Source organism: Vipera ursinii, assembly GCF_947247035.1.
Source record: "Vipera ursinii genome assembly, chromosome: 7".
Taxonomy (NCBI): Eukaryota; Metazoa; Chordata; class Lepidosauria; order Squamata; family Viperidae; genus Vipera; species Vipera ursinii.
This window is the reverse complement of record NC_139521.1, coordinates 20,735,615-20,750,909: the sequence shown is the minus strand read 5'-3', so window position 1 is coordinate 20,750,909 and position 15,295 is coordinate 20,735,615. Positions and strand designations below refer to the sequence as shown.

Below are 15,295 nucleotides of genomic sequence, written 5' to 3'. Positions count from 1 at the left end.
TTGCGGGTACAAGGGGCTTGCCACTCCAAGATGGACTTGACCTCCATCTCTTTCCCTTTGCATGACACACAGTAGCTCAAGTAGTCCAATCTAGATTTATGAAACCTGCATCTGTTGGCAAGCTAGAAGCACGCAGCGGTCTTAAAGGCAGTAGGGTTCATAGCTTGACAATGTTACAATGTTTCTGACATCTGCCAGTTCCTTCAGAACTCTGGGATGTAATCCATCAGGTCCTGGTGGTGTATATTCATCAAGGTCAGACAAGTGTTCTCTTACCATTTTCTTGGTTATTTTAGTTTTTATTTCTAGTCTGTCTGTTACAGTTGTGTTTTTGGTAGGTTGGCCAATAGCTTCTTTTTGTGTGAAGACTCTCTACTGCCTGTTTCTTACTTGCCATCTTCTCTGTTTAGTGAACCAACTATTTCCACGACTTTTTCTTGTTATTTATTTGCTGAAAAGCCCAACTAAGAAAAACACAAGAACCATTAATTACTCTAATATAATCTTGAATGAGCAGAATCATTACGGTAGGTTCAAAGTGAAAACTAGCGCTGAAAAAATCTTCTCTAGCCCATCCTCTCTAGCAGAGTGTGTGCTTTGGGCTATTCTGTATGTGGTATTTATATGGTGCCTGATGTGTGTGGCTTTTTAGCCACACCCAGATTGGATCTTGAATAATATATTCTAATTTTAGATTATCTCTGGGACCAAAACTAAACTAATTCTGTTTCCAAGTAAAATTTCAGAAAAATTTAATTTACTAAAATTTGCTTCATTCAGCCATCTGTATAGGGTAAAGTTGCTAGCTAATTATAAGGTTATAACCTATTGTAACTTTTGTATTATAATTTGTTAAATTGTTTTCATTAGACAGTAAAGTGGTGCTTCCACTTGAAAGTCTGGAACCAAGGATGGAGACAGCAACTGATGAGGTACATTGCTGTTTTGAAATGTTTAGTTGTTTAAAATTGTTTGTACTTAATTTATAAGAAAATGAATGTTTGAAATTAAGAACATTTGAAACATTGATTAAATTGGATTGATTCTTGTTGGGGGAGTCTGCCCATGCCTATATGTCTGCCCCTTATTTGGAATATAGACTCCATACCTAGTTGCTTGCCAACATATGGAAAGTAGCAGAAAACATTTGCAGTCCCACAACAGCTTTATAGAATGTAGACACAGATGCTTGTAAATTAAAAAAAAAACCCTTAAACAACCTGTGATCCATTTTAGAGATATTTCCTTACCTGAACAGAAACTGAATGACCAAGAGCAAAAAAGCAATAAGAGTGGGAGCTTAACCAGCTTAATCACAGCTGATTGATCTACTCAGTCTCCAGAGGACCATGGTTGGGCCAGTCTAGATGATCTCCAATGGCCAAAGGAAGGATTGGTCTGCCCAGCCTCCAGAAAACTAGGACAGGACCAGTCTACTGAACCTCTGGGCAGCGGCACGACAGTACTAAAGTGACCACTGATTTGCCAAATTTCAACCATATGGGTTTCCTTGATCCCCAATTTTGTATTTATTCTGTAAGTTAGCTCATTTGAGATACCCCAGTTCAAAACTTGTTGCCTTGTGGTGCACTATTTTGCCCAGTTAAAGGTTACAGACAGAAGAGTAGTACATATATGTATATGCTGCGTGCACTTTGTTTTGAAGTATTCCAGCTTCTAATTCATTTGTTTAATTGAAATATTCCTCTTGTCCAGCATCATCACGATCACTTCTCATTTCACTTCCATTCACTCTGTTGGAAGCTCTATGTTTAGCTCTTTTGTCATTTAAAAAAATATATAAATAATTCCAGGTAAGGGAAATCATGTAGAAGATGTGTCTGTCACTCTTGCTTTCTCCCACGTTAATTTTTTAAAGGTTTGAAAATTCCCATAGTGTTTAAGAGAGTTAAGTTAGCTAGAGTGCATTTCCTGTGGTCACCATGCTTCCTGCCCTGCTTTAGAGACAAGACAGTAGTATATTACTGTTGTTATTCTTCTGCAGTTTATTCAGCAGCATGCTTGCTTTCAAATAGAGGTGTATTAGGCTTTGATACTGTTAAAGTTGAGAGATTTTTTTCTCTTTTCTTCATAGCAGCTGCTGTGTACAAATCCAGAAAAGGAACTTCACTATGAAGAGAAACAATCCGAAGAGGTTCTTAAAAGTAAATTCATGTTTAATGACAGTAATTTTTATGATAAGTCATAATTTGGTGTCTCAATGAAATTACAGTATCTACATAGGCCTGTTTATCCAGTGACTTGTAGTGTCTTGAGGTATTTTAAAGGAAGCCTCAAAAGTTAGTCCCTCCATTGCATTTCTAGCAGATTTCAATTGAACTGAAGGACTTGAGAACAGTGGATCTCTTCCTACCTGGAGGTTTCAAATGGTTAGGATGGCCACTGGTTGACAATGATGTAATTGATTCTTTCCCTTAGAAAAGGGTGAACTAATTGAGAACAACAATCTTTTCCAGTTCACATATTCTGTGATTCTAGTTGTGAAAGGTAATCTGGAGATTTTAAATCTTATTTGTTTATAATATATGCCAGTGTGTGAGTGATCAAATAGAAAAGTGAAAGTTGCCTTCTCATTGATCTCTAGTAACAATGCAACATTTCACTCAAAGGGCCTGACATAGTTTCCTGCTAGTGTTCTTACTACTTTAGAACACCTTTTTCAGGTCATGGAATCTGCTGGTGAAAAATACATTCCCAGAACACCTGACCAGGAGGAACAACTCTAGTGAATAAAACAACAGAAAAATCCTCTTCTAGAAATTCTGCACAGTGCTGTTTGCCCTGTATTGTTGTGGGTATAATTGTAATTCAGATGAGTGATTCCTGGATACTTGTTGCTTGTACAAAGAATAGCTAAAATACATTTTCACGTGTAAGTTGCTTACATGGGAATCTGTTTATCTATTATTCTATATGACATTAAGTGTTACAATTGTATTATTTTTTCCACTACAGACATTTTTGGAAAGTTCCTCCTTCATTTAATAAAATTCAGTCTAAGTAAAAGGAAGTTGTTTAAAGGAGAGTCATGTCTTCTGTCAAAGATGTGTCTGCAGAGCAGACCAAGAGCTTCATAATCCAAAATTGCAAGGAATGTAAACACCCGTTTGCTGTTTAATGAACAGAGATCTAATTCTGTACTTGATGGTATATTTTTAAAACTGAAAGATTATTTCCTTTGTATCCCAGTGTAGTAATAATAAAAGAAACCATGTGCTCACTTAAAATGATTTTAAATGAGCATTCACAATGAATAATTAGAATAACTGAAGTTAGCTATATTCTAAGTTTATAATAGGAAGTTCCAGTAAATTAGGATTTTAAACAACTGGGAGTTGCAAGCTTCCTGTCAGTGGCTCACCTTGACATTTCTATCCCCTGTGCCTTTTTCTGCCCTGGAGTAAGCAACTAGGGAGTATCAGAATTGGACCTTTTCAATTCTTTCTTGCTCCTTTTCTTTCTTGGAGTTTGTGCACTCTGGTTAATAAGAATATGGGAGCCAAGTTCAGGTCTTCTCTTAATCCCAAAACCTCTTCTGTGGCACTTAAATAGATCTCTCTGTTATCTTTTCAGACAAATGATGATGAAAAAAGGAGATAATTGTAATGATTACCTTAGGATACTTTAAAGAAGCTCATTAAATATAACATTTTTCCTTCCCATCAAGTTAGAATGTTTTCCAACAAATAACATATATTTATTTATTTATTTATTTATTTATTTATTTGTTTTTATAAACTGCCCTTCTCCCGAGGGACTCGGGGCGGTGTACAGAGTAAGGTAGGCAAACATAATGAAACAGTACTGAAAAACAATAAACAAAACAAACTGGGACCCCAATTAGAGCTATCAGGCCAGGCCGGAATGCTGGAATAGGTACGTCTTCAAGTCGCGCCGGAAGGTGCGGAGGTCGGGGGCCATCCGGATTTCAGTTGGTAAGCAGTTCCAGAGGGCTGGCGCACCCACTGAGAATGCCCTCCCCCTGGGGGCCACCAGCTGACATTCCTTGAGCGGTGGCACCCTGAGGAGGCCCTCTCTGTGGGAGCGCACAGGGCGGTGGGGTGTTGACATTGGCAGAAGGTGCCAATATATCCTTGATTTATTACCACAATGGAACCCAAAATTTCTATTGCTAAGTAAGACAGTTGTGCTCTATTTTACAACCTTTTTTGCCACAATGGTTTAAGCAAATCATTTTGATTGTTAAGTGAATCTGGCTTCCCCCATTGATTTTGTTTGTCAGAAGCTCTAGCTGGGAAAGTTACAAATGGTGATCACATGACCCTGGGACAGTGCAACTGTCATAAATACATTTTTTGGTAGATTTGAGGTATCAGATAGCACCCCTGTGAGGAAAGCTGTGCCTCATCCTGATGAACAAGCTTTCATGTTACCTCTGTCCGGAAAACATTGCAGAAAGTTAACATTTAGAAAGCAGCAGGCCCAGATAATACCCTGGCCGTGTTCATAGGAAATGTGCAGATGAGTTGGCTTGTGTTCTTACAGATATTTTCAATCTTTCACTGCAGCAGGCAGTGTTTTAAGATGGCCGTTTTGTCAGTGCCAAAAAAGTCTACAATTACGGGACTCAATGATTACCAATTGCATTTACATCCATCATTATGAAATGTTTTCAGAGACTGATAAAGGGCATTATTGTATCCAGCCTCCCTCCAGCATTTGACTCACTTCAGTTTGCTTACCATCCAAATCACTCTACAGAGGATGCTATTTCTTCCGTTCTATCTGAAATTGGCACAATTAGAGGAAAGAAACACTCATGTGCTTTGTCACTAAACAATCATTCTTTAGCATCTAGTTGACATACTGGGCCTTTCAGGTTTTAACACTACTTTGTGCAACTGGATTCTTGATTTTCTTATTGATAGGTCTCAGTAATTGTGAGCTGGGACTAATATTTCTAACACCATTTTCTTGAGCACAGCCCTGTGCCCTAAGGCTGCTATTGTTCACCCTGTTGACCCATGATTGTCGTGCCAGGTATGCCACCAACCATATTGTGAAGTATGCGGATGATACAACAGTAGTGGGCCTTATTCAAGATGACAATGAGGGTGCTTACCGCAAAGAAGTAGAGGTTTGGTGAACTGGTGTAACAAAAACAGCCTGATTTTAAACATAGGAAAAGCTATGTCAATTTCAGAAAAGGGAAGTGGTTAGTAGCATCAAGCTAATAAGTAGGCTAGCTTGGTTGCTCAAGAGTGAAGCGGGCAAAGCAGCACCTGCATTTTCTGCATCGCATGGGAAAAGTAGATCTTCCTTCCTCTGCCCTTACCACTTTCTACAGAGGGACAATCAAGAGCATCCTATTATATTGTATTACTGTCTGGTTTGCAAGCATTACTGCTTCAGACAGGAAGGAGGTACAGAGAGTGGTGAGGATGGCAGAAAAGATTATTGGTAGTTCACTTCCTTCTATCCAGGACATAGCATATAAGCGATGCTTGAACAAGGTCCACAGAATTGACTGGGATGCTACATATCCTTTTTATGACCTGTTTTCCTTGTTACCTTCTGGAAGGAGGCTTTGTGGTATCCGAAGCAGAACATCCAGATTCAGTCACAGTTTTGTTCCATATAGCATCAACCTTGTGAACTCTCAAGTTTCCTCTTTCCACTATATATTGAAAATGGACAGAGATTAATATATAGGTGTGTGTGTGTGTGTGACTGTGTGTGTCTGTGTATAAAAGACCCACCCTGAAAATAAGCCTTAGCCTGATTATTTGGGGTGGGCTTAATATAAGCCCTACCCCCAAAATAAGCCCGGGGATGGGTGTGGCCAGCAAAATAGGCGGCAAGAGCCGATGGTGTCCAGCAGCAGCCACAGCCCACCAGCCCCTTGGTATAGCACAGGTAAGTCTGAGCACAGAGGCATTGGGGAGGCAGGCAATCCGGATGTGCTGCATGGCCGCCTGGCTCAAGGAAGGCTTGCATGGCGGCACCAGTAGCAGGCAGAGGCATAGGCATAGCGGGGAGGCAGGTGATTCCAGTGCAGCCATGGGCAAGTCAAAAGACAGGCAATACCGAAACATGCAATAGAAAACATAAATGTTGGCTTCAAACATGATGTGATTACATACAAGGAAATCTTAAGTTTGGAGAGGAACGTATGGTGTTTGAAGCCGTACAATTTTTTACGAGAAGAGAAGATTGTTCAAACCTGGTTTCAATATGGTCAATTACGGGCCAGGTGGAAAGAAGACCAGAAAATTGGTTTCTCAATGACTGATGAAAATCTGGTAAAGCAAATTCGAAATCAGGGTCCAGCACATATCAAACGGATATATCTTGCATTGATAGAAATTGACTCAGAAACAGAACTTGTTAAAGACTGTATGATAAAGTGGGCTCAGAATATTCAAGAAGTTATCACAGTGGACACTTGGGAAAAGATTTGGGTGAGGAACGTAAAATTTACGCAAGCTCAAAACTTAAGAGAGAACTTTTACAAAATGTTTTATAGGTGGCATTTAGATCCTAAAAAGCTTGCAAGTATGTATCCGAACTATCAACCTAAATGCTGGAGATGTGGTGGCGAAGACGCAACGTATTTTCATATATGGTGGACCTGTAAAAAGGTTAAGGCTTTTTGGATTAAAATCTGGTGGAATATGCAGAAGATATTCAAGCAAAGGATAAACTTTTGTCCGCAATTGTTTTTATTGGGCATAACTACGGATATTACTGTTATGGACACTAAGTTGATGCTGAACTTAATTACGGCAGCAAGACTTTTAGTAGGTCAATATTGGAAGAAGGAGGAACTCCCGACTATAGAAGAATGGACTTTAAAAGTTTCTGACCTGGCGGAAATGGCAAAGATTTCGGCTTATTTGAAAGACCATTCGCAACAACGTTATATTATGGAGTGGAAAAAGTGGATTGATTATATCCAGAATAAATATGGGAATAAAAAGTTTCATTTAGCATTTGAATAAGTATTGATGTGATATTTGTATTGCTTGTAGTCACTCTATAAGAGCTAAAGTGCGATAGACTTAATAGTTCATTGTTGTTAGCATATGGTTGTTTATGATTGTTTCTACTTTTATACCTTGTATTTAGCTCTGGGAAGTTGGGGATGGGGAGGGGGGAAGGGGTGGGGGGAGGGTTAGGAAGGGTTGGGTGGAGGGAGGGGGGGAGGGATTGTTAAAGATAAAATGTATTGTAAAACTTTTCAATTAAAAAAAAAAGACAGGACAGAGTGGGCAGCGTATGACTCCACCTGCTGCCACTGCCACCAAACAAGCCTCCCAAGAGCCAGGCGGCAGTGCAGTATGTCCAGATCACCTGCCTCCTTTCCCCAAGCCTCTTCCTCCATCTGGCTCCGCCACACACTTTTCTCCCAGAGAGAGACTGGAAGCTTTGCTTGCAGATGGGGCTCTTGGAAAGAGAGTGAATTGCTCCAATTCCAAGCACCCCATTTGCATGCAGACGAAGCTTCCAGTCTTCCTCTGGGCTAAAAGTGTTTGGGCGCCTATAGGGCACTTGGAAATGGAGCAAATCACTCTGTTTCCAAGTGCCTCATAGGTGCCCAAACACTTTTCGCCTGAACAAAGAAATGACGGAGACTAGAAGCTTCATCTGCTTGCAAATGGGGCACTTGGAATTGGAGCAATTAGTAAGTAGATGAAGCTTTTAGTCTCTGTCATTTCTCCATCCGAGAGAAAAGTTTGTCTGCGCTGGGAAGGCCTGTAAGCTGTTGCGTCTGTGGGCAAGTAGATGGTGGGAAGGAGTGGGCGAGCGGCCGCAAAATAAGACATCCTCTAAAAATAAGACCTAATGGGACTTTTGGTCCAAAAAAGAATATAAGACCCAGTCTTATTTATGGGGAAACACGGTATGTATGTAGCATGTTTATATGCATGTTATTTATGTGTATGGGTAGATATATACTTTCTTTTGAGATCAGGTAAAGCACTTTCATTTTTAATGTGGGCCAGTGTGCTCATAATAAAAAATGATAATAAAGGTTATCTATCTAAATACATGCACCTAAATTTTGATCACATGACCAAGGGGATGCTGCAACAGTCATTAAGTGTGAAAACTGGTCATAAGTAACTTTTTTCACTTCTGTTCTAACTTTGAACGGTCAGTAAACAAATGGTTGTAAGTTGAGGGCCACCTTTCAAAGCTTTTTATCTTTTGCATCCACAAACTTGGAAAACAACTAAATGTGGCTAGTGTTTATCTTAATTGTGTTATAGTTTCCTCCAAGGCAGATGTGTAGCAAAAAATATTTTTGTTCATGTGCTTTTATCAACAACTGATGCAAAGTGTTGTGGCTTTCAGTTTCTCTACATTTGGGGCAAACTTACAGAGATTTAGAGTCATAGAATAACTGACTTGGAATGGACTTTGGAGGTATTCCTTAATACTAAGATGTGTTCTCATTTAATGACCATAATTACCTGCAGTTTCACATATCCATGTTTAGAAAATACAGATATGTATCCACAGTAAAGGATTTTACCAATATGTGGGTTTGGGCTTCTTTTACCTTGGTCTCATTATCCACAGTTGTTAGACTGGATCAGAACTGTCACAAACAGCATCTAATGAACAAGTGTACATAAATCTCCTATATCAAGCAAACGCTCTGTATAACACTCCCTGGTGGTAATGCAGTTCATTTGAAGAATAGAAAATTAGAATAGAATAGAATAGAATAGAATAGAACAGAACAGAACAGAACAGAACAGAACAGAACAGAATAGAACAGAACAGAACAGAACAGAATCTTGGAGATCTAGTCCAGCCCCTGCTCAAGCAGGAGAACCTATACCAGTGATGGCGAACCTTTTAGAGACTGAGTGCCCAAACTGCAACCGAAAACCCATTTATTTATTGCCGGGTGGGCATGGCCGTGGTGGGTGTGGCCACCTCGATGATTCTTGTGAACTTGTCAGATGATCTTGTGCCAAACCAATATTCCCTTCATCTTAGTTCCATATCATTTCAGTATTGCAATGAGGCTGAGCAATCCACCTCCCTCTGTGTTATCATCCCCACCACAATGGCCAGTAGTTGATTGCTCATTTTCTGAATAAATCCTCAGTGCAATAGTACTGAACTCATGGAGATATCTGCTCTAATTAATCATGGGATATTAGCATTTGGAAATACATTGATGGGAATGAAAAAACTATATGACAAGCATCCCCCCATCTCCCCTCCTTCAAAATCCAGCAATTGACATAACTTAAGATTAGATATGTGGGTATCATGCTTCGAAGCACTCAATATGTCATGTCGCATTAGATTCTGAGTAATACTTCTATATTTCTGTTTTTGTTTTTTAGCCTTTGGAAATACACATGCTATGGACATAGAAAGTCAAGTTCTTAAAGAAAAATTAACAGAGGTATGCACTGGGATTTGGTTGTTTTAATGATTGGGGTTTTGTCTTCACTGGAAGAGAAGGGTTTTTTTTAAAAAAAAAAACTCATTTTCTGAAAATGGGTAAATGAAAATCAGTTTCAGATGGATAGCTCAATATTGTTATAAAAATATTCCTGTAACATCTCTCTGTCAGAGGTACAATACTTGATGAAATCTGGTTCAAAGGCAAGATGTGTTGAAATACATGAAGAACTGTTACTTTGCCCTGCTCTGATTCCTCCCTGGCCTACCTGGAAAGTTGTTGTCCAGAAAAGAAAGTTGCCAATCCAAGAGCAGTCCTTGTCCTTATTTCTCCTCTCCTCTCCTTTGGTTGCAGCCAGAAAAACCTGATCAGAAGGAAGAGAGTTTCATGCCAGAAGCAACAAGGAGTCCTACTATTGAAGAGGGTAAATGAGGGAGTTCAAACGATAGGGTTGCTTGATTAAGATAATGGTGCAAACAAGTTTTCATCCCTCTTTTGACTACACTTTTAGAAATCATTTCAAACAAACATTGTTATTTTGCAGGTAGAGGTACACGATGCCAGATTTTGGAAGAGGAGACTAAACAAGAAATTAATGAGGTACTGTGTGATTCACTAAAATACACTAGAAACAATATATATTAGGGACACATAATAGCTAATGACAGGTAGTTTTCTTTTTTATATCCAGTATCATTTCTGGATTTTTGTGTATCCCTGCTTGGAGTGGCAATTATTATTTATAAATAAAACAAGAATCAAATTATTCCATTTCAACTGTACTCATGCTCACTTGCAAGGTCTAATATATCCTTGTGGTTACAATTACTGGTTTACAAAGCCATCTTGCTTTGTACCTTGTCCCAGATGGTATGCAGAAAGTCTGAAATTGAGGGGGGACAAACTGAGAACACTTTGTTTATTGTAACCAAAAACAGCCAAAATTGCTTAGGTTTGAAAAGGAGGTAATTTGGTAACTCATGTCAAGTAACATTGAAACAGGAAGATACTAGTCATACCCCTTGTCCTGAGGATCTTTCTGAATAAATAGAATGAGTTAATGCAGGGTGATGGAGAGAGCAAATTGCCAGAGTGTTTTAGCAGTATTAAATGGAGATAGTTCTCTTTAATCAGCAGTTATTTATTTATAATTCTTTAGGAAAAAACTGCCAACAACTCAGAAGAGATGCCTGAATGTCATCCTGTGGCTTGGAAACATTCCTCAGAAGCTGTAAAAGAAAAAGGTGAAACCAAGTGTGGTGCTTTTGAGTTTTCCATAAAAAACAGCAGTCCACAAGTAACTATTAATTGCATGAACTGCTAAATGAGTGAGAATTTGTTTACATACATTTCAATTTTTGAGCTGATAATGGTGATACAATGCCTTGTCTTAAAAGTTATTTTGAAGTGCCATGGTGGCGCAGTGGTTAGAATGCAGTATTGCAGGCTAACTGCTCACATTGCCAAGGTTGACTCAGCATTCCATGGTCGGTAAAATGAGGATCCAGATTATTGGGGGCAATATGCTGACTCTGTAAATTGCTTAGAGAGCACTGTACAGCAGTGTGAAGTGGTATATAAAGTGCATTCAGAAAGCATTCAGACCTCCTTCACTTTTGTCAATTTTGTTATGCTACCAGCCTGATTCTAAAGTTGTTGAAATTCATTTTTCTCTCTCATTGATATACACTCAGTAATCAATAATGAAAAAGTGAAAACAGGACTTCTGGTTTTGTGCGGTAGCGACCGGTCGTGGGCTTGTGGTTTCTCCACATCCCCGCGGCTAATTTTGCCCTGCCTGGGGACCCTAAATAGGTCTTAGTCGCCCCGGAGAGGCGACAAAGAAAGAAGGGTGCTCCAGTGATTCTGGAATGGCGGCGGCTGTTCTGTTTGACTTGGGGAAAGCCTTCTAACTCAACAAGAGAAAGGCTGGCTATATTGCATTGACCAGCCCAAGCTACTAGCAACCGAAGTCCAAAAGCACTAACCAGCACAACTGTGAACAGCATGCTTGAAACAGGGTGAGGAATTCGATCTTCTCTTTTCTATTCTACATTTAATTTTCTGGAAAAGATCCCCAAGAAGCAAAATACCTCCGAAAGGGAAGGAGGGGGATTTCCACCCCACCCTTATACTAACAGAAGCGGTGAATTATTTTTTTATGGAGGATCAAAATATATGGAAGTAAAAAACAAATAGTTGCTGACACCTAGTGGTGGATGAAGACGATGACAGCTATGACTTTAGTATAAGACTTGGCAAAACCTGGGAAAAGCTAATCTGTGTTAGTGACCTTCAAAGATTTAACAAGAAAGAACAGCTGTGACCAAAAAAAGAGAGTAATCTGGGCTGTAGACAAAGAGAATTATAAATTTCAGGGAAAAAAATCTTTTTTGAACTATTTGGTTTACAAATATCTATTTAATTGGGACTCTAAAGCTATTTGCAAAGAAAAGAAAGGAAGAGAAAAACTCAAATTCTTGGCTATCATGGATCAGAGACATGTAGAAAGAACATATCAAGAACACGAATATTTCACAGGAGGAGATACATAGTATACTGCAACTAATTCAAACAACAATGACTTTAAACCACAAAGAAATCCAAAATAACTTTGAAAATATAAATCAAACTATTTCTAAGTTAACTCTACAACAAAAAATCCCAGAAAACAACAACAGAGAAGGAGAAGATAAAACAGATTAATGAATATAGAATTGAGAATAGAGACTTAAAGAAGGATCTTAACAAAACAAGGAAACATGATTTAATTCTAGTGGGGAAAAATTCACAAGAATTGGGGGAAAAAACTTATCCCTTAAGACTACAAAATAAATCTTAGGACAAGAAAACAGATTGGATAAAATGGACTGTAGAGATGTCAGGAACATCGGAGAGAAAGGAAATGATAAGAATAGTGGAGAGAAAGAAAGAAAAAGATTTTCAACAAACGTGGAAAGGCAGAAACCCCATACAAAGACTCTTCACCTGATTCACTTTTTATATCTACAGCAACATTTACGAACATACAGAGAAACTTTTTGATTCAGCAAAATATATTGATTAAGAAAGATACTGGGCAAAGGAAAAAGACTAAAGTGGAAACCAAGAAAATAAATGATGGGACTTACCAGAGAGAATACTTAAAAAAAGAAACATTTATTTGAATATGGTTAAAGAAATAGAAAAGTTTTGGAATATATATGTCATTCTAAGAGGGATGAATTCCCTAAATAATATACTATGTTTTTTCCCTTTTTTGTTCTCTTTCTTGATATGAGTAATATAAAAAAATTGAAATGACTAAGATAAAGGAAATGTTTTAGATATTTAAATGTAATTGAATTCAAGAAAATTATAATGAATAAAAATGTTTTGAATAAGAGTTAAAGGACTAGATGACTAGATGTATTAAATGGAATGTTTAAAGATTAAACATATTTTTAATTATGGTTAAAAAGAATAAGAAATTTAGGAAGTAAATATATAATAGCTTAGGAGGGATATATATTTTAAGTAGTATGTTATTTTTTATGTTTCTTTACTCTTGCTCTCCTTTTTAATTGTTTTATCTATTTCGTAAGAAATGTAAAAGTGTGAAATGGTTCATATGGAAAAATAGATTTAAATTTTTAAATGTAATTAATTTTTGAGAAAATCTTAACCAGTATAAATACCTATAATTTGGTGGGAGAAACAAATTAAAATAAGGACTGTAACAGGATCTATGATAAGGCAACCAGAATGATTGGATAGAAAAGAAATATTGTATTAATGTGACTATTATTTTCAGGAATATTGGGGAAAAATATATATTTAATTGTTATCTATCAAAACAATAATTGTATTAACTCAATGTTTGCAAAAGAGGATATTTTGGGAAAAGAGGAAATCAACTAAAACCATTATATGTATTATGGATTATAGAAATCAATTGTTAATGATTGTTTTACAATTGTAACCCAGACAACACACTGTTCACCAATTATTGTGATTTATGTTTTTTTAAAAAAATCAATAAAATATATTACCAAAAAAGTGAAAAGAGAAGTTTAGAAATGTCTTTATATTTATTGAAAAGAAAAAATTGAAATATCATATTGATATAAGTATTCAGACCCTTCACTCAGGACTTTGTTGAAGCATCTTTGGCAGCAATTACAGTCTTGAGTCCTTTGGGTTATCACCTGACAAGCTTTGCACACCTGGATTGGGAGATTTTCTGCCATTCTTCCTTGCAAATCCTCTCAAGCTCAGTCCATCGATGGACAGCCATTTTCAGGTCCTCCAGAGATGTTCAATACAGTTCAAGTCAGGGCTCTTGCTGGGCCACTGTAGGACAATCACAGAGTTGTCCCTAAGCCACTTCTGTGTTGTCTTGGCTGTGTGCTTAGGATTGTTGTTATGTTGGAAAATGAACCTTCAGCCCAGTCTGAGATCCTGAGTACTGTGGAACAGGTTTTCATTGAGGATATTCCTGTACTTTGCTCCATTCAGCTTTCCCTCAACCCTGACCAGTCTCCCAGTTCCTGCTGCTGAAAAATACTCCCACAGCATGATGCTGCCACCACCATGCTTCATTGTTGGGATGATATTGGGCAGGTTATGAGCAGTGTCTGGTTTCCTCCAGACATAACATTTAGAACTGAGGCCAAACAGTTCAATCTTGAATTTCATCAGAGCAGAGAATCTTGTTCCTCACAGTTTGAGAATCCTTTAGGTGTTTTTGTTGTTTTTTTTTTTTGCAAACTCCAAGCCGTATTTCGTGTGTTTTGCACTGAGGAGAGGCTTCTGTCTAGCCACTCTGCCCTGATTGATGGAGGGCTGCAGTGATGGTTGTCCTTCTGGAACTCTGTCCTATCTCCACATAGGGTCTCTGGAGCTCAGTCAGAATGATTATCAGGTTCTTGGTCACTTCCCTTACTAAGGCCCTTCTCCCCCAATTGCTCAGTTTGACCAGGCAACCAGCTTTGGGAAGAGTCCTGGTTGTGCCAAACGTCTTCCATTTGAGAATTATGGAGGCCACTGTGCTCTTAGGAACTTTCAGTGCAGCAGAAATTTTATAGTAGCCTTCCCCAGATCAGTGCCTTGCAATAATGCTGCAGGCAATTCCTTTTGCCTCATGGCTTTCGCTTTGCTACAGCATGCATTGTCATCTGTGATGCCTTCTATAGAAATATGTGCCTTTCCAAATCATGTCCAATCAATTTAATTTATTACAGGTGGACTCCAATCAAGGTGTAGAAACATGTCAAGAGAAATGAGAGGCACTTGAGCTAAATTGTTGCAAATGGGTCTGAATACTTATGCAAATGTGATATTCAGTTTTTTTCTTTTTAATAAATGTACAGATATTTTAAACTGTTTTCACTTTGTCATTATGGGGTACTGAGTGTAGATTAATGAGAAAAAAATGAATTTCAACAACCAGAGAATTAGGCTGCAGCATAACAAAATTGACAGAAGTGAAGACGGTCTGAATACTTTCTGAATGCACTGTAAATCTAAGTGCTATTGCTATTCCAGAAAATTTGAAACTTTAGCTTGAAAAGCCTCTCAGACAAGTTAGTCAGAAGGTGCACAATGATCATTTTCTGCAAGCAGTTGGCTGTGCAATGTTAGCAGTGGAATTGCAATATTTATATTAAGGGCGTTTCAAGTTTCCTTGAATATTATTTTTCCCTATACTCCCTACCTAGTGATCTGGACATGGAATCTAAAGACACAGCTTAAAAAATTATTCAGAAGTGACATGGAAAAAGAATCCATTAACATTTAGCTGTTACACTCAAAGGTGTCTGCAGAGGGGGCAAGCGATAAAACAGGTGTGATGATGTTGTCATGTAAGTGCTGTACATCAGATGATGGGAGACAAGTATAGCA

At 38.1% G+C, this 15,295-nt stretch overlaps 1 protein-coding gene across 1 annotated transcript in view; it reads left to right on the top strand.

Annotated features, from left to right (window-relative positions):
* The window catches only part of BOD1L1 (biorientation of chromosomes in cell division 1 like 1), a gene marked incomplete at its 5' end in the record, with an annotated part of 172,060 nt that overhangs the window by 116,123 nt on the left and 40,642 nt on the right, over nt 1-15,295 (top strand). Inside the window, 6 exons of the mRNA XM_083368025.1 lie at nt 871-932; nt 2,096-2,165; nt 9,351-9,412; nt 9,767-9,836; nt 9,957-10,012; nt 10,572-10,656. Of these exons, the coding sequence (XP_083224151.1) occupies nt 871-932; nt 2,096-2,165; nt 9,351-9,412; nt 9,767-9,836; nt 9,957-10,012; nt 10,572-10,656 (405 nt within the window). The remainder of the gene's footprint in view (nt 1-870; nt 933-2,095; nt 2,166-9,350; nt 9,413-9,766; nt 9,837-9,956; nt 10,013-10,571; nt 10,657-15,295) is intronic.